The 24,758-nt window shown below is 39.7% G+C and overlaps 1 protein-coding gene across 2 annotated transcripts in view; it reads left to right on the top strand.

The window, feature by feature from the left end:
- Positions 1–24,758, top strand: part of LOC126162191 (protein timeless) — a 408,622-nt gene that overhangs the window by 294,416 nt on the left and 89,448 nt on the right. For both annotated transcript variants that reach the window (XM_049918518.1, XM_049918519.1), the window contains one exon: positions 17,949–18,147. In XM_049918518.1, coding sequence (XP_049774475.1) covers positions 17,949–18,147 — 199 coding nt within the window. The remainder of the gene's footprint in view (positions 1–17,948; positions 18,148–24,758) is intronic.

The following is a 24,758-nucleotide window of genomic DNA, read 5'->3' as shown; positions in this document are numbered from 1 at the left end:
AACGGCTGTTACACCCTTGGTTCAAAAGAGAATTTGCAAATGACAAGAAGCGAAAGTTAGTAGAGATTTGAGTGTCCGTAAAAAGACTGATGCACAAAGCATACAACTGCTACCACCGTCTTCCATAGCTAAAGATTTTGCTGAGACTCTAAGAAAATTCTCTTCTTGTAAAAACACTAAGTGGGTTGAAGGCATCTTTCCAGACGTGTGTTGACTGGCCTGATGTGACAATAGAAGATAGCAAAAGGAAAGCTGAAGTTTCAAATCTTGTGTTTAAGATATTGTTCATGTGGGAGGATTGTACAGACATGCCATTGTTTAATCATTGCACAGACTCCCATATGAAGGACATAGTACTAATCATACCTAGTGTAGCGTAGTAATTGAAAGAGTTGAAAGCAAATAAGTTGCCAGGTCCTGATGGAATCTCAGTTCGGTTTTTCAAAGAGTACTCTGCGACATTGGCCCCCTTATGTACTTTCCATTTATTAAAAATTTCTCTCCCAGTGAAAAGCTCCAAATGACTAGAAAAATGTGCAGGTGACTCCTATGTATAAGAAAGGTAAATGAAAGGAAGCACAAAATTAGAGGCCAATATCTTTACCATCTTGGTTTGCTGCAGGATTTTTCTACATATTCTTAGTTTGATTATAATAAATCTGCTTGAGATGGGAAAAGCTTCTGTCCACAAATCAGCATAGTTTCAGTAAGCATCACTTATGCAAATCTCAGCTTGCCCTTGTCTCATGTGATATACTATGAACTGTGGATAAAGGAAAACAGACAGATCTTGTATCCCTACATCAACAAAAAGCATTTGACACAATGTCTCAATGCAGACTGTTAATGAAGGTACAAGCATATGGAATAGGTTTCTAGATATTTGAATGGCTCAAAGACTTTTTAAATAATAGAACCCAGTACATTGTCCTCAATGGTGAGTGATCATCAGAGACAAAGGTATCATCAATAGTGCCCCAGGGAAGTGTCATAAGACCACTATTATTCTCTATATACATAAATGATCTGACAGGCAGGATGAGCAACAATCTGCTGCTGTTTGCTGATAATGCTGTGGTATAGGGGAAGGTGTCATTGCTGAGTGATTGTAAAAGGATACAAGACGACATAGACATAATTTGTAGTTGATGTGATTGACGGCAGCTAGCCCTAAATGTAGAAAAATGTTAGTTAATGCAGATGATTAGGGAAAACAATTCTGTAATGTTCAAACATAACATTAGCAGCATGCTGCTTGATCAGCGATTACAGTTGATTACATATCTAGTGATATGAAATGGAGTGAGCATGTGAGGATTGTAGTAGGGAAGGTGAATACTCGACTTCAGTTCATTGGGAGAATTTTAGGGAAGTATGTTTCATCTGTAAAGGAGAGTGTGTATAGAACACTAATGTGACCCATTTTTGTCTACTGCTCAAGTGTTTGGAATCCGCACCAGGTTGGATTAAGGGAAGACATCAAAGCAGTTCATAGATTGGGTGTTACGTTTGTACAGAGATGCTTCAGGAAGTCAAATGGCAATCCCTGCAGCGAAAGTTACATTGTTTTTGAGGAATGCTATTGAGAAAATTCAGAGATCTGTCTTTTGAAGATGACAGCAGAACGATTCCATTGCCACCAATGTGTATTTTGCATAGGGACCACAAAGATGAGAGAAATTAGGGCTTATATGGAGGCATATAGATAGTCATTTTTCCCTCATTCTATGTGTGAGTGGAACAGGAAAGGAAATGAATGGTACTGGTATCAGGTACCCTCCACCACAGACCATATGATGTAGATGTAGACTAGCAGTAGCCACAAAAGCGTTTCTGAAGAAGCTAAATTCATTAACATTGAATATAGAATTAATGTTAGAAAGTCTTTTTTTGAATTTATTTCATTGGAGTTTAGCATTGTATGGCAGTAAAATGTGGATGATAAACACTTCTGAAAAGAAGTGAATAGTAACTTTTGAAATGTGGTGGTACAGAAGAATGCTGAGGATTAAATGGGTGGATCATGGAACTCATGAGTAGGCACTGAACAGAATTAAGGAGAAAAGATATTTGTGGCACAACTTAACTTAAAAGAAGGGGTCAGTTAATAGGATACATTTTGAGACATAATGAGATGACCAATTTAATAATGGAGGGAAGTGCTGTGTGTGTGTGTGTGTGTGTGTGTGTGTGTGTGTGTGTGCACATTTGTGGGCATGCATGCACATGTTAATGCATTGGGGAATGTAAAAATTGTAGAGCAAGAGACAAATACTGTAAGCAGATGCAAAAAATGTAGGTTGCAGTATTAACTCAGAGATAAAGAGGCTTGCACAGGATAAAGTAGCATGGATAACCACATCAAACCAGTCTTTGTACTGAAAACCACAACAACAGGCATACTGCCTTAGAGATTATAATGACTATACAGTAATTGTTTTTTTTGTGTATTACAGCTTCAGATCACTTAAATGGCATTACTATCTATTTTGACTTATTACTAAGTCATGCAGAAATGTTTACATTATGAAGACCTCTCAGGTCAGAAATGTTTACATTATGAAGACCTCTCAGGACCTGTCATGTTGACTTACAGCTATGCAGACCATCTGATGACAACTTGAAAATAAGTCAAAACCAGTAACGATACCATATACGTGATTTGAGGCTGTGATATACGATGGTGTACGGAACTTAAGGAGGAAAGCAACTTTCACATGACGTGTCACTGACAGGTAACACAAGTTGATGAAACTTTGACAATACATGGGAAAAACCACAGCAGTATAGTGCAGTCAGCAACTGAAATAAACATGCAGTGATATGAACAGAAATGACACTTTTATTCAAACACAATAATTATGCCGAAGTCAACACAATTTATGATGGTCCCCTGGACGTTACGAAAGGTGAAATATGATTCATAATAAGGTGTGTGATCACACAGGTGACAATGCTTGCTCCGCTTGGTACTCCCATGCTGGTCGCAAGGTTGGCAAGGAGTTCTTGTGGTAGGACATTCCATTCCTCCACCTGTACGATTTACAACTGCTGGATGGTCATTGGCGCAAGTGAACATGCTGCTGTTGCATTCCAGCCTGAGATACTGGAGTTGGCAGTTTGCGTATGTGAGGTGGGCTTGCTTGTGTTTGTGAATGGCATGTGCCTCTCTTTTACTGATGAAGGCAGTGTCCAAAAGCTTTATGTAATTGACTTTTAATGGGGCCCGTCTGCAATTTGGCATGTCTTCTTTATGGTAAGTAGCAGTCTGTCTTTTCTATGTGTTGATATTCCATGCTACAGTACATCTCCACAAAGCACCCCATACATGTCCAGTAGGATTTATGTTGAGGAAGTGGGCAGGCCAGTCCATTCACCAAATAAACTCTCTTGCTAAGAATGCCTCCACCTGCACAGTTTGTTGTGATTGCATATTGTCATCCATAAAAATGGAATCAGGGCCAAATACATCCCTGAACAGATGCGCAATGGAAGGAGTACAGTGTCACAATAACATTGACCAATGAGTGTACCATTTTCAAAGACTTGGAGGTCAGTACATCCATTCAGCATTCTGCCTCCCCACACCCTAACACCTGCACAACCAAAGTGATCATGTTCAACAATGTTCCTTATGCATTCGTGTTCTATTTTTCACTGAATGGTATTTGAAAAATTTGTTTTACGGGTAAGGTGATAAATGTGTGTCCAGTCATCTAATACAAAATTTGTTTTGACATTACTCTAAAAGTTTTGTCTTGTTTTCACCTTAATGAGTATGGATTATATTCTGACATAAATGTATTCTTGCTGTAAAGAAACACTGATATAATTTTTAAACATCAAACGCCTAATTCAAATATATTTCAGTGTATTGAATCATCTTTTGAGGTACATTACTTTAGTTTTCAACCAATTAAGTGAATTATTTACATGTTACTCTTTCTTCTCCTAGATGGTAATGATTACAGCTGTTGGTTCCCTTTTTATGGGTTCTGTGGGTATAGAAGTTTTTGTTACACTCTTCCTTCATGAAGATGACTGGAGATAAATGCAAGTTGTTGAAGAACAACTAGCATCACCTTGTAAAGTGTGTGTATACATAGGGTGTCCATAATTAAAGTTTCAAACCCTTGAAATGGGGAAATGTTATGGATCAAAAATCTACTACAGTTTGACCAATAGATGGTGCTGTATCAGAATACGCACACCAACAGATGTGTGGCACATACCTGTTCCTCAGTTTGCATCTGAGATGCCCAACATGACTGTCTCCCAGAAGGATCACACTATGCTGTTAAACCTCTTTTACAAGAACAGTGACTGTGGACCAATACCACTGCAGAAGCTCCATGCCCTCAAGGGAATGAAAAAAGGGACTGGTTTGATGTCTGCTAGGGGTCTGGAGAGAATGATTACAAAATTCAAAAAGACAAGTTCCTTTGAAGTGCATTGTGGAGGAGGGAGGAAAGCAGCTGATCCAGTGTCTGTTGAAGATGTGGCCACAGTACTGCAGGAGGGGTCAAGCAGTGGTGTGCAAACGTGCAGTGACCAAACGTTAGACATGTGTGTGGTGCATGAAATCCTACAAAACATTGTACATTGCTATCCATACAAAATCACCCATGTTCAGGAGATGCTTCCTGCTGACCTGCCAGAAAGACAAAAGTTCACTCTGAAATTTCGTGCTTGCATGAATGTGGACAGTGAATGGCCTTCGAACATTCTGTGGACAGCTGAAGCCCATTTCCATCTTCAAGGACATGTCAATACATGTAATTGCAGAATGTGGGCAACAAAAAATCTGCACACACGTCAACCAGTACCACTTCATTTTCCAAAATTAACTGTGTGGTGCAGGTTTTTGGCATTGTTTATGGTAGGGCTGTATTTTTTCAAGGAAATGAGTTCTGCAGGCCTGTACCTGTACAGTCACTGGTAAATGCTACAAGAGTTTTTTGCACAGCAGTGACATTACAACCCTTCAACAGTGTGGAAGTGTGGGTAGAATTATTTTTATGCAAGTTGGTGCTCCTCTGCACATTGCACAGTTGCTGAAGCAGCAGCTTCAGAGGCATTTCAGAAGTGCTAGAATTATCGGCCATCATTTCCTTACAACCTGGCCATGCAGATCAACTGATCTTAATCCAAATGCTGTTTCTCGATTTCAACTTGTGACAGAAAACAGTGAGCACCATATTGAACACATCTTGCGCCAGTCTCAAGACAATTAGAAACCAATGTCATTTTGCTTTTTATGTAGTTTTTAGCCCTAAGACAATTAAAACTGATGTCATTTTACCATTAATGCCGTTTTTAACCTCAGAACAATTAAAAACCAATTTTTCCAATCTGATGTGGTACGAGCTTGCCATGGTGAATTGGCTTACCTAACAGTGCCACAACTGTTGATAGCTGATTTCATACTGTCATGCACATTGAATATTGTCAGTGGGGTTATGTAAAGCTTAAACCGTAGCAATAATATTGCGATTGATCTGGCATTTGTAACTGTCTCCATTTATGTTAAGACATTTACAGCACCATCTATTGGTAAAATTTTTGTTAAATTGTTTTTTGTTCCATTTTGTTTCCCCCTGCTTCAGTAATATTGTGTTCAAGTTTGATGTCATTCTTAGCAATGGTTTTCTTTCTACAGTATTGGGTTGAGGATGTGTTTGAAATTTAGACTATTTAAAATGTTATTTTCACACTTTTATGCACATTTTAAAAGTGTGAATACAGCATTTATACTGGTGAAAAATAAAGTTCCATTGAACCGCATCTTAAAATCTGCAAAGGTACCAGTATGGAGTACCAGTGTATGTGTGTGTGTATTATGTGTTACAAACTTGCCTGTAGAGGGATCTGCATTACACGGATATGGGAACAATGAATGGATGATTTACATTAGAAAGTGGGATAGCATGGCAGTCTGCCATCTTAGAGACACCAAAATGAGGGTTTATCCATTGAAGTGGAACTTGCTGTGTTAGCTTAAAGTTGTATTGATCCATGCTGGAATTTTCATTCTTGCTAGTCACTGAATTTAGTATGTATTTAGAGTATGTATTGAGCATGTATTTAGATTTCATTTATTAAGCTTGGATTAAATCGTGACCAAACAACTAATCACTTTACTCTTGTTTCAATGAAAATTGAACTATCTACAGTAATAATTTGCAGTACAAATGCCACAAAATCCTTCTGGTCATATCACCATTAGGATGTATGATTTTCAGAATGTTTTCTCAGAACTGACACCTTTTCGTGTGAGGAGCACGGTAACATTCTACTGTCAACCTTTTACCAGTTGGGGTATCTTTGTACCACTTACCACTGTTGCTTCAAGCAGCTGTTGCTGCACCTAATTGCAATATTTTATTCTAAAAGTAACAATTTTATGACCTCTTGTCATTTCTAGTTAGTATTTTGGTTATCTTTCCAACTTTCTGCAAGCTCTTTGGCTTGTGATTGTCCTTTAAATGAGTCGGTTGGCAAGAGAGTTTCTGGCAACAGTGATTTAAGTTGAACAATGCCAGATTGATACAAGTATCTTGCTATTCCAAAGTAAACTTGCAGTACATAATTAATACTGTTTGTTTTTTCTTCTTATGAACACATGCTTTCCTTCAGGCACTATCAAAAATGTACTGAGAGCATTAGATATACGAAAAATTCTTATGTTTTTTAAGACTGGTCTAAAGTTATCCTGAATGACAGTGCAACTTTGTACCAGCATTAGAACTGAAATTTTACTCTAATAGGGCATAGTTGGTACACATTTTTACATTTCTGAGCTCTCAGTGACTAAAGATGCAGAATATTACAATATCAAAGTCTACAAAGTTACCTCGATTGACTACAAAAATTATCAGTTGAGGGTCTGCGCCTTTAAGCATTCCTCCTAAAATGAAACACATTTTTTTCTCTTCTTCTACAAATGCTTAGGTCAATTTCATTTTACAGTTTTACATGATCAGTAATACATATTTCAATCTGTAAAAAGAAATTTCAATAACTAATGCGATGTACTCTTAAACATTTTACAGTATTTATAACACAACAATAGTCCAATAATTTTTCAAATTAAATCTTTATTTCACTTTCACAAACATATATGAAATTTATTAACTTGTGTGATTTCTCATAAATCTGGTTTACTGCCCTTCAAATGCGTTAGCTTAGTGTATTTTCATCTAATTTTGTTTCTATGGACAAAATTGTTCAGTATTATCACTGCAGGAGCTATTCTAGACTGTAAATATTGTTTTGCAGTGGCTTTTATCAGTATGCTCAAAGACTGTCAAGTGGCAATCCATGTCTCATATGGGCATTCAGATTCAGAAATAAAGGATTGTTTATACAATTAAATACTTTAGGAGTAAAGGAGACCACTCACTGAATAGTAGAAGCATTGTATCGATGACAGGCACACAAAAAAGAATGAAGACTTTCTATCTTTCGGATGAATCCTGTAGGATGATTGTTTACACACCTATTCATAGCTTCATGAAAGATTTATTCAATGGAGTTTTGTGAGTATACATGTTTTCCATCCTTAGTACTGCGACAGAACAGTTGCTCTGCATACATATAAACATCAATAACATCATCTGCGGGAGTAATAAGTTTGCGATGATTCTACTTCTGTGTCAGAGAGAAGGAAGGATGGTTGATATCATTCCTCAGAGCAGTTCCACAATTGTAACACCTAGTTTTTTTCCTCTGAATACCTCAGATGGATATGCTTGATGTCGATATTTGATCAGTGACAACTTTTCAGACTAAAAGTATTTTGGAATATTTTGCTGGTTACCACTCTTTTTCTCACACTCGCTTCATCCACAAGCTTTTTCTTGCAATATCCTTTAGGGGCCTACCTCTTGCAAACATCAAAGTTTGAGGTCATTGAGTGAAAACAACAAAACAAGCAGTCCATATTTAAACCAAAAATATTAGTTTAACTGAAGCATCTACTAGTGAAAAAGACCAGCTTACTTTCTACTTTTGTTTGTGTATCCATAGCCAACATATGTAACCATGAAACTTCCTGGCAGATTAAAACTGTGCGCCCTACCGAGACTCGTGCTCGGGACCTTTGCCTTTCGCGGGCAAGTGCTCTACCATCTGAGCTACCGAAGCACGACTCATGCCCGGTCCTCACATCTTTACTTCTGCCAGTATCTCGTCTCCTACCTTCCAAACTTTACAGAAGCTCTCCTGCGAACCTTGCAGAACTAGCACTCCTGAAATAAAGGATGTGACTTACCAAATGAAAGTGCTGGCAGGTCGACAGACACACAAACGAACACAAACATACACACAAAATTCAAGCTTTCGCAACAAACTGTTGCCTCATCAGGAAAGAGGGAAGGAGAGGGAAAGACGAAAGGATGTGGGTTTTAAGGGAGAGGGTAAGGAGTCATTCCAGTCCCGGGAGCGGAAAGACTTACCTTAGGGGGAAAAAAGGACGGGTATACACTTGCACACACACACATATCCATCCACACATATACAGACACAAGCAGACATATTTAAAGACAAAGAGTTTGGGCAGAGATGTCAGTCGAGGCAGAAGTGCAGAGGCAAAGATGTTGTTGAATGTAGGTGAGGTATGAGTGGCGGCAACTTGAAATTAGCGGAGATTGAGGCCTGGTGGATAACGGGAAGAGAGGATATATTGAAGAGCAAGTTCCCATCTCCGGAGTTCGGATAGGTTGGTGTTAGTAGGAAGTATCCAGATAACCCGGACGGTGTAACACTGCGCCAAGATGTGCTGGTCGTGCACCAAGGCATGTTTAGCCACAGGGTGATCCTCATTACCAACAAACACTGTCTGCCTGTGTCCATTCATGCGAATGGACAGTTTGTTGCTGGTCATTCCCACATAGAATGCATCACAGTGTAGGCAGGTCAGTTGGTAGATCACGTGGGTGCTTTCAGACGTGGCTCTGCCTTTGATTGCGTACACCTTCCGGGTTACAGGACTGGAGTAGGTGGTGGTGGGAGGGTGCATGGGACAGGTTTTACACCGGGGCGATTACAGGGGTAGGAGCCAGAGGGTAGGGAAGGTGGTTTGGGGATTTCGTAGGGATGAACTAAGAGGTTACGAAGGTTAGGTGGACAGCGGAAAGACACTCTTGGTGGAGTGGGGAGGATTTCATGAAGGATGGATCTCATTTCAGGGCAGGATTTGAGGAAGTCGTATCCCTGCTGGAGAGCCACATTCAGAATCTGATCCAGTCCCGGAAAGTATCCTGTCGCAAGTGGGGCACTTTTTTGGTTCTTCTGTGGGAGGTTCTGGGTTTGAGAGGATGAGGAAGTGGCTCTGGTTATTTGCTTCTGTACCGGGTCGGGAGGGTAGTTGCGGGATGCGAAAGCTGTTGTCAGGTTGTTGGTGTAATGCTTCAGGGATTCCGGACTGGAGCATATTAAAAACAAAGATTCCATGACTTACCAAACGGGAAAGTGCTGGTAGATAGGCACAATAAAAAACACACAACCACACACACTAAATTTCAAGCTTTCGCAACCAACGGTTGCTTCGTCAGGAAAGAGGGAAGGAGAGGGAAAGATGAAAGGATGTGGATGTGGGTTTTAAGGGAGAGGGTAAGGAGTCATTCCAATCCCGGGAGCGGAAAGACTTACCTTAGGGGGAAAAAAGGACAGGTGTACACTCGCACACACACAATTATCCATCCACACATATACAGACACAAGCAGACATATTTAAAGGCAAAGAATTTGGCAGGCAGGTCAGTTGGTAAATCACGTGGGTGCTTTCACACGTGGCTCTGCCTTTGATCGTGTACACCTTCCGGGTTACAGGACTGGAGTAGGTGGTGGTGGGAGGGTGCATGGGACAGGTTTTACACCGGGGCGGTTACAGGGGTAGGAGCCAGAGGGTAGGGAAGGTGGTTTGGGGATTTCATAGGGATGAACTAAGAGGTTACGAAGGTTAGGTGGACGGTGGAAAGACACTCTTGGTGGAGTGGCGAGGATTTCATGAAGGATGGATCTCATTTCAGGACAGGATTTGAGGAAGTCGTATCCCTGCTGGAGAGCCACATTCAGAGTCTGATCCAGTCCCGGAAAGTATCCTGTCACAAGAGGGGCACTTTTGGGGTTCTACCGTGGGAGGTTCTGAGTTTGAGGGGATGAGGAAGTATCCAGATAACCCGGACGGTGTAACACTGCGCCAAGATGTGCTGGTCGTGCACCAAGGCATGTTTAGCCACAGGGTGATCCTCATTACCAACAAACACTGTCTGCCTGTGTCCATTCATGCGAATGGACAGTTTGTTGCTGGTCATTCCCACATAGAATGCATCACAGTGTAGGCAGGTCAGTTGGTAGATCACGTGGGTGCTTTCAGACGTGGCTCTGCCTTTGATTGCGTACACCTTCCGGGTTACAGGACTGGAGTAGGTGGTGGTGGGAGGGTGCATGGGACAGGTTTTACACCGGGGCGATTACAGGGGTAGGAGCCAGAGGGTAGGGAAGGTGGTTTGGGGATTTCGTAGGGATGAACTAAGAGGTTACGAAGGTTAGGTGGACAGCGGAAAGACACTCTTGGTGGAGTGGGGAGGATTTCATGAAGGATGGATCTCATTTCAGGGCAGGATTTGAGGAAGTCGTATCCCTGCTGGAGAGCCACATTCAGAATCTGATCCAGTCCCGGAAAGTATCCTGTCGCAAGTGGGGCACTTTTTTGGTTCTTCTGTGGGAGGTTCTGGGTTTGAGAGGATGAGGAAGTGGCTCTGGTTATTTGCTTCTGTACCGGGTCGGGAGGGTAGTTGCGGGATGCGAAAGCTGTTGTCAGGTTGTTGGTGTAATGCTTCAGGGATTCCGGACTGGAGCATATTAAAAACAAAGATTCCATGACTTACCAAACGGGAAAGTGCTGGTAGATAGGCACAATAAAAAACACACAACCACACACACTAAATTTCAAGCTTTCGCAACCAACGGTTGCTTCGTCAGGAAAGAGGGAAGGAGAGGGAAAGATGAAAGGATGTGGATGTGGGTTTTAAGGGAGAGGGTAAGGAGTCATTCCAATCCCGGGAGCGGAAAGACTTACCTTAGGGGGAAAAAAGGACAGGTGTACACTCGCACACACACAATTATCCATCCACACATATACAGACACAAGCAGACATATTTAAAGGCAAAGAATTTGGCAGGCAGGTCAGTTGGTAAATCACGTGGGTGCTTTCACACGTGGCTCTGCCTTTGATCGTGTACACCTTCCGGGTTACAGGACTGGAGTAGGTGGTGGTGGGAGGGTGCATGGGACAGGTTTTACACCGGGGCGGTTACAGGGGTAGGAGCCAGAGGGTAGGGAAGGTGGTTTGGGGATTTCATAGGGATGAACTAAGAGGTTACGAAGGTTAGGTGGACGGTGGAAAGACACTCTTGGTGGAGTGGGGAGGATTTCATGAAGGATGGATCTCATTTCAGGACAGGATTTGAGGAAGTCGTATCCCTGCTGGAGAGCCACATTCAGAGTCTGATCCAGTCCCGGAAAGTATCCTGTCACAAGAGGGGCACTTTTGGGGTTCTACCGTGGGAGGTTCTGAGTTTGAGGGGATGAGGAAGTATCCAGATAACCCGGACGGTGTAACACTGCGCCAAGATGTGCTGGTCGTGCACCAAGGCATGTTTAGCCACAGGGTGATCCTCATTACCAACAAACACTGTCTGCCTGTGTCCATTCATGCGAATGGACAGTTTGTTGCTGGTCATTCCCACATAGAATGCATCACAGTGTAGGCAGGTCAGTTGGTAGATCACGTGGGTGCTTTCAGACGTGGCTCTGCCTTTGATTGCGTACACCTTCCGGGTTACAGGACTGGAGTAGGTGGTGGTGGGAGGGTGCATGGGACAGGTTTTACACCGGGGCGATTACAGGGGTAGGAGCCAGAGGGTAGGGAAGGTGGTTTGGGGATTTCGTAGGGATGAACTAAGAGGTTACGAAGGTTAGGTGGACAGCGGAAAGACACTCTTAGTGGAGTGGGGAGGATTTCATGAAGGATGGATCTCATTTCAGGGCAGGATTTGAGGAAGTCGTATCCCTGCTGGAGAGCCACATTCAGAATCTGATCCAGTCCCGGAAAGTATCCTGTCGCAAGTGGGGCACTTTTTTGGTTCTTCTGTGGGAGGTTCTGGGTTTGAGAGGATGAGGAAGTGGCTCTGGTTATTTGCTTCTGTACCGGGTCGGGAGGGTAGTTGCGGGATGCGAAAGCTGTTGTCAGGTTGTTGGTGTAATGCTTCAGGGATTCCGGACTGGAGCATATTAAAAACAAAGATTCCATGACTTACCAAACGGGAAAGTGCTGGTAGATAGGCACAATAAAAAACACACAACCACACACACTAAATTTCAAGCTTTCGCAACCAACGGTTGCTTCGTCAGGAAAGAGGGAAGGAGAGGGAAAGATGAAAGGATGTGGATGTGGGTTTTAAGGGAGAGGGTAAGGAGTCATTCCAATCCCGGGAGCGGAAAGACTTACCTTAGGGGGAAAAAAGGACAGGTGTACACTCGCGCACACACAATTATCCATCCACACATATACAGACACAAGCAGACATATTTAAAGGCAAAGAATTTGGCAGGCAGGTCAGTTGGTAAATCACGTGGGTGCTTTCACACGTGGCTCTGCCTTTGATCGTGTACACCTTCCGGGTTACAGGACTGGAGTAGGTGGTGGTGGGAGGGTGCATGGGACAGGTTTTACACCGGGGCGGTTACAGGGGTAGGAGCCAGAGGGTAGGGAAGGTGGTTTGGGGATTTCATAGGGATGAACTAAGAGGTTACGAAGGTTAGGTGGACGGTGGAAAGACACTCTTGGTGGAGTGGCGAGGATTTCATGAAGGATGGATCTCATTTCAGGACAGGATTTGAGGAAGTCGTATCCCTGCTGGAGAGCCACATTCAGAGTCTGATCCAGTCCCGGAAAGTATCCTGTCACAAGAGGGGCACTTTTGGGGTTCTACCGTGGGAGGTTCTGAGTTTGAGGGGATGAGGAAGTGGCTCTGGTTATTTGCTTCTGTACCGGGTCGGGAGGGTAGTTGCGGGATGCGAAAGCTGTTTTCAGGTTGTTGGTGTAATGGTTCAGGGATTCCGGACTGGAGCAGATTCATTTGCCACGAAGACCTAGGCTGTAGGAAGTGTGTCTATCAACTTGCCAGCGCTTTCGTTCGGTAAGTCACATCTTACGACAGGTTTGGAATCTGTAATTTTAAAGTTTGTGTATAAATGTAATTTTGTAGGTATGTGGCTGTGTGTTTGTGTAGACTGATTCTTTGGTCGGCTTATCTGAAGATAAGATGTAGGTTTTAGAAACCACAGACACTAGGAAGGACTTCTGTGATAGAAGTATATGCATATGGAAAGAGGAAAAAATAGATAGGTCCTCAAATGAGAAGTAAGAAAGGAAATAAGGAGAATTGGTTGCTAAGATCAAAGAAGAGAAAGAAGATAGCCCCAAAGACAGGAAACCCTTACCACCCCCCTGCTCCAGGTTCCCTACCCCTCAGGTACTTGAGTGAGATGCTGGAGGAGGTTTGGTGTTAAATCGTCTCCTACAGAACGGACATTCCCACCTTCATCCTTGAGGTCCTTGAAGGAAATCTTAGCAACCTTATGGATAGGGCAAATGGTGAAGAATCAGGCACACTTGTTTGTGAGATTGTCTGAAATGTGTGATTTGTGTTTTGTGTTAGCCATGATTTATTTGCTCTTGTAAACCATGCTTTTATCTACAACACCCACCCCTTTCAAACTTAATACAAACCCTCCCATTTATATTACATCTAATAAAAGGTGTAAAATACTCTATACAAAATAGAAAATTTAAACAATTTGGTATCACAGTTGTTTAATTATTCAGCTCATATTATATTATCCATAAATATAATACTCTATTCATTTTATTTTATGTTGATATCACTTTCTTTCTTATTCTGTGATTCTCCTAAGTTTTCTTTGTCTTGTAGTCATATCCAGTTTTCTAAGCCCTATGATTATAGGATAGTTTAAGATGTTAGGAATAGATGACAGAATAGTTTAAGATTTTAAAGGAATTCAGTGCAGGAAAACTATTTTGGAAGAAACACTGAAAACAACTCGGGATTCAACGGTTGCCACTCCACCGTTTAATTCCGAACGTTAACATCCCTGGGGGGTAGATGACTCTGCCCGGATCCCATGGATCTGATATTAACTTCACTTGAGCAAGTGCAGGCCAGTACTTCTTGTTAAATTTTGTTTGAAAGTCTCCCCACTGCAAAACAGTCACCACTTCATTAGGTAACCCAACATTAGGTGAAGTTATTCTATTTTCTACTCTGTCCTGGACAAGTTTGAATTCTTTCCACAAGTCGTCTATAACCTTGTTGGTATCATTAAGTTTGGAAGAAGCAATAGGTGACGCCTTCCCGGATGTCATTCTCTCCGCGACTTTTTGATCTATAATCCCTTCAAATTGTTCCTCCAAACTACTTATATTTACTATATCAGAGTTTGCTATCCTCTCTTGGAATCTTCTTTCTACATTATTCACTTGCGTACTTACACCTGTAATTTGTGATTGGATTATTGGCATTAACTTATCTTGCTTTTCAACACTCTTTTGAAGTATACAATCCCTGCTTTACAGCATCAAACTCAACATTGCATACATTTTCAAATGATCCTAACTTTTCACTGATTTCTGATTCTACAGTATTACATTTTTCTTCAATATCAAATTCTAACTTTTTTGCTAAATCTTGTAATTGATCATTCTGTTTCTGCCTAAAGTCAGTGAACAGTTGATTTACATGAATGTCCAAGGAATTGGTCAATTCTTTCTTTAAGTCTAATTTCAAATTCTTTACTTTACTATTCAGGGTGTCAAATTCAGTCTTTAAAGCATCCATTCCTTCACATAGATTACCAAATTCTTTGCTCTGTGAGTCGACTTTGGCATTTAACGGTCCTAAAGTTTCATTCTGAGCATTTAAACTAGAATGTACTAAGCTTAGTTCTTTACTTAGAGTTGCACTTAGTTCCTTACTCAGAGCAGCATTTTGAGTTGTGATTAGATTTACTAACTCAGACCAATCAGGCCCTTCTTTAGTAATTCTCATTGCCACGGCTAGTTCTGACGTCTCTCCAATTTGCTGAATGTGATCCATAATTTTACAAGCTTTAGACCTTGTGAGCATTTAAAAATTAACTATAAATATAATAGCTACATTAATAAAATTCATTAAATAGTTGTATCACTTCTTGCTAAGATACAACAGTTCTGTTTTGTGCCCACCCGGCATAGAATTCTCGCAGCATTGGTGAGTGGATGTGACGTCAGGTCAGCACCGGTGAACAGCATCTGGTGCCGGCGGCGTTGGATGTAGGCTGGTTTCCACGTCTGCGTCCCCGTGATGCGTGTGAGAGCTGTATACTCCCCACACCAGATCTTCTTAGTCATATTGTTGTAGGCGTATCTCTTCTTAGTGTAATACGTCAAGATCTTCTCTCCGGTTTTTCACATTGTGACTATCTTACGTCTTCTCCATTATTTGCCATTACAAATTTTCTCCTGCGGATACTTCGGCATAATCCAGTTTCTCTTAATGGTTCTGTTGTCTTGTTCTGCTCGGTTGCTATGGCTCAATAGCTTTTTCTCTTTTTTTTGTCACAAAATTCCTGTTTTCGGTCCTTTCACACCGGTGGCCTTATTCTAACGTTTTTGTGATGACTTTTTTAATAGGCCTTCTCTTCTAAAACTCTTCTCTTTCAGCAACCCTGTCTGTATATTTCGACTCTATTCAAACACCACCCCCCCCCCCCCCCCCTCCCTGTTTCAATATAAACATTAAACTTCTTGTAAGTAACTCATATCGTCCCACATTAGAAACAGATTTAAGTCCATTTAGAAAAGAGCTGGATTAATAACCATGTCTCTACTACAAACATATCGTAAAATATATCTTGTCTCCAGCAAGTCCGAGATAAGAATTTTTGCACAATACTGAATCTCAATTGTTCTTTTGTCACTAACAATAGTCACAGTTACAAAAAAGCACAGAATAACACAGAAGTTCCTTGGTTCTACCATGTGCTTTCACTACAACTTCCACGGATCGCCCGACAAGTACTTGTCGGTGCCGTTCAACCGCCACGTCGACCTTTTGCTCGCGACTGATTTCACGCCTGTACACACAGACATGTGACATACAGTAGATAGATTTCCTTTCTCCCTCTCACATCTAAAATATCGTGGGTTTGAGATGGCGGAAGGCCGAGTGGTTCTAGAATTTACGCGGAAATTCTCAAAATACTACAAGTGTGAACTGGGCAACCTGCTTCAGCACCATGTGTGTGTCAGTTAGAGACAAAATATGAAAATTGTTAGATCAGTTCACCTATGGACTACAAGTTCATTAGTGTGCCATGCAATTTCTTTGGTTATTGTACTAGATTAGTCACTACATTCTCAATTCATAAATTGTATATATTTTTGCCTTGTTCTTTTTCTTAGGTTGGATATGCTCTTTACCTGTTTATGTCCAGTTATTTTAGTATAGCATAGTTCTTCACCCCTGTATTAAATTAGTCACATTTTCTTTATCACAAGAATATAAATGATGTTCTTTCATGTTGTCTAAAGAGATTGTGTTAACTGATCTTTCTGACAAACAGCGGGCACTCATTGCACGTAGTGATATACAAACTGGCTTGAGGTTACTTTGTACATAAAATTTTTTATAAGTGTGTGCAACTGATTGTGCCTTGTTAATGTTCCAATAAAGGAACTGTTCAAATCTGGATATTTTTTCATGACATATTTCCATGATTTACCGTCTCCTTTTACCCTGCTCACTTACTAACACTACTGCACCTGCATGTCATATTAATAAATTTCCACATCATTACGAGTTCTTGCTAATAGGCCATTTTTCAGAGTTTCCTCGAAATTTCCAAGGTTAAATATTTGAACTTCATAATAACTAGTCACTCAGTCCTATTATTATATTCACATTAAATTATCTTCTAAGTACCAAACTTATTGCTGTTATTGAAGTACTAATTGCAGTTGTTACTGGAAGAATCAATAACATGGGAAGTTTCTTCATATTTAAAGCTTTTAATATATATACTATATGGATGAGTCGATTATTAGCACTTTGCTGAGTTAATAGAGAATGGAACTGAGGAAATGGCTATTAAGAAAAAATATATTGAAACCAAACAGCCAGAAACTACCACACCATATAGTTTAGTTCAGTCAGATTACTATTTGTTATCATTTTAGAGCATCTGTATTAGTGATATATGAATAAAAGTTTCATTGAGTAACTGTTACGTTTGTTAGCATAATTCAAATTTTATGTGAAATTTAGAATGCAGCAAACAGAATGCTGGAAATAAATTAATAAGACATTTTAGACAATATGCAAATTCATAGATAGAGATCTGTTTTGTTTTGTTTGTATATTTGAACAAGTACAGAATGAACTGTGCAAATTAATCCTGTTTATTTATGTTATTTACATATCGTTAATAGGTTGGACAACTAGAATGGAACGTTTCACGTGATGTTGAAACTGCATTCTGGCCACCTTACCTCCAAGAAACCATTGCTGCTCCAGATTGGTATTTCAAATCCAAGCACTATTTTCATACCTATTCTTCTAATGGTGATAATTTTTGACAGTCTGAAAACATTCAAAGAGTATAATATTAATATGCATGTTTCAAACAGATAATACACTGTGCATTAGAAGATTCTATAAAACAGTGCCTTTATTTGAACATTGGAGCTGATAAACTAGACATGTTCATAATCATTCATCGTATAGTTTTTGAAAATATCATTTGGTTTTCATTTCATATTCTGCAGAGCTGAAATACACTTTTTTACTGGTTTTTCTTGTTTTAAGATCAATTTGTTTTCTAGGTTTGCAACTACAGAAATAATGTACCAGTATGGAATTCTTCTTGAAGATTTCCAAAGTAATGGAGAGTTTGTCAATAACTGTGTCTTCACAATGATGCATCATGTAGCAGGGGATTTGGAAAAGGCTACAGTGCTTTTCCAGCCACACATTCTTAAATCCTTTTCACAGATATGGGAGACAGATTTTGAAGTATCTGATGTAAGTAAAAGCTGATAATTGCAAAACCTATTTTAAAGAGTGACCTCCATTCCTCTGCAGCAACTTGCCCGAATGCGGTCCCATAGATTTTAAGCTGCAGCAAAGGAAATAGAATCCAGAGCCTTCAACAGCTGTGATTATCAGAACTAAAGCTACAGGCTGCTGGTGCTTGATTATGTCTTCCTTTCACAGGGAAAACTCTAGAAGCTAAAACTTTCCAGAGGACAGGGGCTACAGTCCTACAGTGGGCTTTGTAAACTTAGTAAGAATCTGGGAGATGGAGCTCAGTTAACAGCAGGGTGAAATCATGGTGGTGAAGTGGATGCTAGTATTGCATGCTCATTAATTGTTACCAGTGTAGTGCTGGATTGGAGTTACTATATTTTGCACTTGCGTTGACTTCCTGTCCATATGTAATTCTGGTCCATCTTTCGAAAGCTTCAGACTCTGTTCTTATCTCCATAGAAAGAGGGTCCTGAATCAATTGACGCAATTAGTAGGTGTAAATTACAGCTGTGTGAAACTCTAGGATTTTACTTGATCTGATTTTACCTAAGTTGAAAAATGAAATAATTTTTTCCTGAAGTCATATCTAAATAATCCTTTTCCAGTAAAAATGAAAGCCACAAAACAATAATAATGACATCTAAATCATTCCCACATTATGTGGCCTGTATAAAATCTTTAAGGCTGTATAACAATGAAGCACATTTAATAACCAACCTTTAACCTCAAAACATTGAAGCCAATCTGGAATGTGGAGAGAGCTGAATAACACACAGATACAACAACGCAAGAAAAATGTATTCCCCTTATCACACTAGATCGTCCTGAACTGGAATTTATTAATCATTAGCTTTGATGAAGAGGGATAGGCTTAAAAAAAGTTTCCCCAATTAAAACCTTTTACTGTGAATCCATCCCATCCCTGTGAATAACCTATTGATGTGTATTATCCCTCTCATTACATCATTTTGCCCCAGGTGTGTACCCCTGTGAGCATCACCCATTCAGAAATACGCCCTATGTATCATGTTGACATCACATACTCCAACTTCACTAATGTCAAAAGATGCCTGGTATTATATGTGTGATGGGCACATACACAATATGTCAACTAGCCTTTCCATTTTTTTTTTGTCTCAGGCAAACTGTTAACACCAGTAAGACACTATTCTGTTACCAGGCACGTTAAATTAGAGGCTTTGCTACTTGTCAGATATTTTATGTTATTGGGCAAGTTATCAGAAATTTTTGTTACTCCATATGTGGTAAAAATTGAGATAATTAACTATAAAATTTGAGTTTTTTCTAAGCATGAAGTTCAAAATGTAACAGCTCATGTAGTTTTTCATAAATTAAATAAATTCTAGAGTTTTATACACTTGTAAGTATGGTTTGCATGCTGTGCAAAATTCATCAAAGAATCTGTCTTTATTTACAAAGAAAAGTGTACCTATAGCAACAAATGCAACCAATAGTAAGTGAATAAATGATGCCACAGTTCACTACCTGTCCTGTTGTACCAGACTGCCCAGCCTACGATGTCCGACATTTGTAATGAGAAGTGGCTGCTACCCAACCCCACAATGTCTGGACATAGCTTCACCTTGTTTTTGCCAACTCCTCAAACAACTGAAAAGTCACGCATTTTCCAGAATACTCGTGCTGAGTCTCTGGGGCATCACAATCTACCCTCGGTCAGATTCAGATAGATCGTGTGTCTTCCCTGTTCTACACACGGGCAGCATGCTCACTGATACTACATGCACCATACTTGTATCTTACTAGTGGTCATTCCTTGCCTGCTATTGCCTGGATGGGTTTATATTAATAGTAGGTTGGTGGCCATAATGTTCTAGCTGATCAGTGTGTATAAGAAATAGGAGCGGATCCAAAATTGAACCCTATATTACTTCCTTTGTGATTTCTCCTCAGCCACTAATACTCTTTACCCTTTCGACATTGTTTGGATTATTCAGCACAACCCCATGCACAAGTATTCTGTTATTTAAGTATGATTCAATCCAGCTGTGCCTAAAAACATAATTCTATAATGCTATAGTTTTTTAAGAGATTAACATGATCTACACAATCAAATGCCTTTGAAATATCACAAAAATACCAACTGATGATATTTTATTATTTATTACGTATACTATTTGATGAGTGAATGTATAAAAAGCATTATCAGTTGAGCAGCCCTTCTGGAATCCAAACTGTGATATGCGAAGTAAATTGTTTTCCATTGTGAGACTGCTGTTGAGTACATTAATTTTTCAAAGATTTTGGAAAACAGTGCCAGTAAGGAAACTGGACAGTAATTGTGCAATCTGTCTTGTTGCATTTCTTATGAAGAGGTTTAACAATTGCGTATTTTAACCTGTCTGTAAAAATTTCCTGTGCCAATAATGCATTGCATACATCATTAATCACGTTACTTATTAAGTTGGAACAACTTTTCAGAATTCTGTTTGAAATACCACCAACCCTGCATGAAATTTTGTCTTTTAGAATTTTTATAATTGTATTAATTTTAGTGAAGGACATTGGCACTGCTTCTAGTTGCTTAAAGTTTTGTGGAATGATATTTTAATATATTGTCTTGCTTCTTCAACTGAACCATATGAGCCAATTTTTGCTGCTGCTTTTAGAAAGTTCTGGCAATTTGTGAATTATAAGTCACAATATTATTATTTATTTTAATTGTTATGGGATCTTGTATAGTGACTGGCTGTCTTGTCTCCCATTTGACAATATGCTATATAGTTTTAATCATATTATCTGCATTATTTATTTGGGTCAGGGTGTGCATACTTCTGGACATTTTAATGACTTTCCTTAAAATACTAGTGCATTTTTGTGTAGTATGCGAGTAATGTCAGATCTTGATTTATTGTGAGCTTGATGCAGATGTTCCCTCTTCTTCTTACATGATATTGATTCCCTAAGTTATCGATGGGTTTTGTTTCTTTTTATCTTTCTTTCTTTCTTCTTTTCATCCCCCTCCTCCTTTTTTTAATGGATATTTTCAATAGTTTTTTAGGAAAGCAACTTCCAGATGTTGAACAAATATACTATGGAATAAACTGAATTTGATATTAGCATCTCTTTCTATATTACCTCATACCATACCACTCTTGTCACCTGACTCTTAAAAACATTGTACCCTGTTCTCATTAATAAGCCTCAATGCTTTGTATTAACCTACCTCAGGGTTGTAAGCTCCATATTGTTTACTTCCATTGATTGTGCATCGTGATCATATAGCGCATTAGCAATTGGGTACATATTAATTGTTTCAGCCTGAGCACTGCGTATAAAAATGATATTAATCTGTCTCCTACTACCATGCTGCATACTTGTCAGTAAGTTGAATACTGAAATTACATTGAAAGACCCAAATATAACTTCTCCATACCTGTGACTACATGTTGTTCAGAATTTTCCACATCTTCTAGGCATCCAAAAAGCTCATCTATCTTGTTTTTCAACCCTCTGATGTCCTGCAGAAATAAATTAATTTTATCTTTCTGGAAACTGTACATGTTTTATAGTCCCATTCTGCTCTAATTCCTTTCACCATTGTCTGTCTGTCACCTGATTCTGACATGAAAAATGTGCCCCTTTTACTCCAGTAATCACAGAGATTTTGTCTTGTATTCTCGTGGCCCTCTTACACTTTCTGTGAGATGGTCAGTTAATATTTCCTGCTATTCAGTTGCAGGCTATGATTAGTGTATCCCCACCTTTTAATTGTAGCAACAGGTGTGGCACAGATATGAGACTTTGTTTCAGTTGAAGCAATTTGCTCAGCTCTTTGTTCACGGGTTTAATAGCCCTGTTAACCTAGGGCTGGTCATGTCACTACAAAAACTCCAAAACCACACACAAGTGTGTGATATTGTTGTTTATATTTCCTCCATGTCATCTTTAATGTTATATTTCAAGTTGATAGCTATTCCTAATATTATAAGTAACTTACTCTCACCATCAAAATCTCTGCATGAGGCTGCTATGTTTCCTGTCACCTGGCTAAGGTTGGTGCTAGAACATCTTGTTTCACCATTTGGAATACTCATTACTCTTGCCGGAAGTTCACGCTGTTTGGAACTGTAATGTCATAGTATGTCATATTACTTCACTTGCAATGTATATTATTAGCTCACCAGAAACTATGTCTCACAGTAAGGTTTTGGTAAGTCCCATCTATACGTCACACAACTTTTTCTCGTTTCCAAGAAATTTTTGTGAAATTGTCTATAACTGAATAAATGTTTATACACCTTGAAGTATGCAACAGACTTGTTGTCTCTGGATGCCCTTCTGAAAGGTGTGATCACATTATAACAAATATTTCAAAATTCCTCTCATTGTATGTTTTAAACACACACACACTCACACCACATATAAAACTATACTGCTTTGGAGCTTCAGTCTGACTGGCATTGTTTGTACAGATTATTTGTCAGGTGGTCTCTCTCTCTCTCTCTCTCTCTCTCTCTCTGTGTGTGTGTGTGTGTGTGTGTGTGTGTGTGTATGCAAGCACATATATTTGCAGTGCACATGGGTTGGGGTGGGGAGGGACAGGGGCTGGAAGCCAGTTTGGAGTTTGTTGGTGACAGTTAATTCAGGTGGTCAGGCCCACTCAGAAGGCCATGGAAGTTATGCATAGATGATATGATGTAAATCAGTAATACACTCTTGCCCTGACTGCTACATTCTTTTCATTATTAATCCTGATTATGTGTTTCACTGTACCATCTTCATATCAATTCTGTGGTACAGAGAACTAACATGAAAAGGATGGAACAAACTTCTATACAAATCATGTTTAGAATAGTTGCTGTAAAACGTAAGTTGATCACATGTTTTATGAATCCAAAGCATACCATCAGAGTTAAAACATCTTAGTGAACATCAATAGTTTAATTACAACGTAAACATATAACATGTGAAAATCATTTTATAGTAGACATTATTGTGTGTCAAAAGATTTGCGACTTGAATCACATGACACTACATATACAATATTAATTTTTAAAGAAACAAGGCTGCAATAATTGTTACATGTGTAGAAGAACCATATGACTGCAATATTAATACATAACTGTTGCTAGCAGTGTAACACATATAGCGGTGATGGGGACATTACTTTGAGGCCTGTTCATATTATGAAAACCTGAGAGAGGGAACATGATTGTAACAATACTTATATAACAACAGTTTTATTAAGAAAGTAATTGTACCCAGACACGCTAGACCATGGCTCAGTCTGGTTACATGGAAAAGAATGAAAAGAGAAAGCAAATGCTTCTAATATGTATGTTAATTGGATATAGGTGGGTCACTCCAAAAGAAATGCACACTATTTTTTTTTAAATCTTTTATTCTACATGTTTTAAAGTTTTAAAGTGTGTAGATACATCCTTTAGGAACAATATTTTCATTTTTCCACATAATTTCCATCCCTCTCAACTGCCTTATGCCATCTTGGAACCAGAACCTGTATACCCGCATAGTAAAATTCTGGATCAACTTGTTGGAGCCACTGTTTGGCAGCATGAACAAGGGAGTCATCATCTTCAAAACTTGTTCCATGAAGAGAGTCTTTCAGTTTCCCAGAAAGATGATAGTCACATGGAGCCAGGACAGGACTGTAAGGTGGGTATTACAGTGTTGTTCATCCGAGTTTTGTGATTGCTTCCATGGTTTTTTGACTGACATGTGGCCGTGCATTGTCGTGCAACAGCAAAACATCCTGCTTTTGCTGATGTGGTCGAACATGGCTCAGTCGAGCTTGAAGTTTCTTCAGTGTCGTCACATGTCCATCAGAACTTGTGGTGGTTCCACTTGGCATGATGTCCACAAGCAAGAGTCCTTCAGAATCGAAAAACACCGTAGCCATAACTTTTCCATCAGAAGGTGTGGTTTTGATTTTTTTTTCTTGGGTGAATTAGCATGATGCCACTCCATAGATTGCCTCTTCGTCTCTGGTGAAAAATGATAGAGCCATGTTTCATCATCTGTCACAATTCTTCCAAGAAATTTATCTCCACCATTCTCGTACTGTTCCAAAAGTTCCCTGCATACAGTTTTTGTTGTTTCTTTGTGAGCTACTGTGAACATCCTGGAAACCCACCTGGCACAAACCTTTTTTAACGCCAACACTTTCAGCATTCTGCAGACACTTCCTTCCCCTATCCCAACGTAGTGTGACAATTCGTTCACTGTGATGTGTCTGTCAGCAGTCACCAATTCGTTAACTCTCTGCACATTGTCTGGAGTGTGTGCAGTACGAGGCCACTGCGAGGACAATCCTCAATTTTGCCGTGCCTGCTTTCATCACGTAACCTGCTTGCCCACTGACTAACTGTACTGCAATCGGCAGCAGCATCTCGATACCCGTTTTCAACCTCTTGCCGATGTTTCCTACTGTCTTGTTTTCACAGCACAGGAATTCTATGACAGCATGTTGCTTCTGACGAATGGTGATGGCGCCACTCACGGGAACAGGTTGAACTAAGTTGAAAACAAGTGGGAAGGATGTATCTACACACTGTAAAACTTTCACACATGCAGAATGAAAACTGTTTTTTTACAAAAATAGT

The sequence above is a fragment of the Schistocerca cancellata genome, chromosome 2 (assembly GCF_023864275.1).
Source record: "Schistocerca cancellata isolate TAMUIC-IGC-003103 chromosome 2, iqSchCanc2.1, whole genome shotgun sequence".
In the NCBI taxonomy this organism is placed as follows: Eukaryota; Metazoa; Arthropoda; class Insecta; order Orthoptera; family Acrididae; genus Schistocerca; species Schistocerca cancellata.
This window is presented reverse-complemented; position numbering and strand designations above follow the sequence as displayed.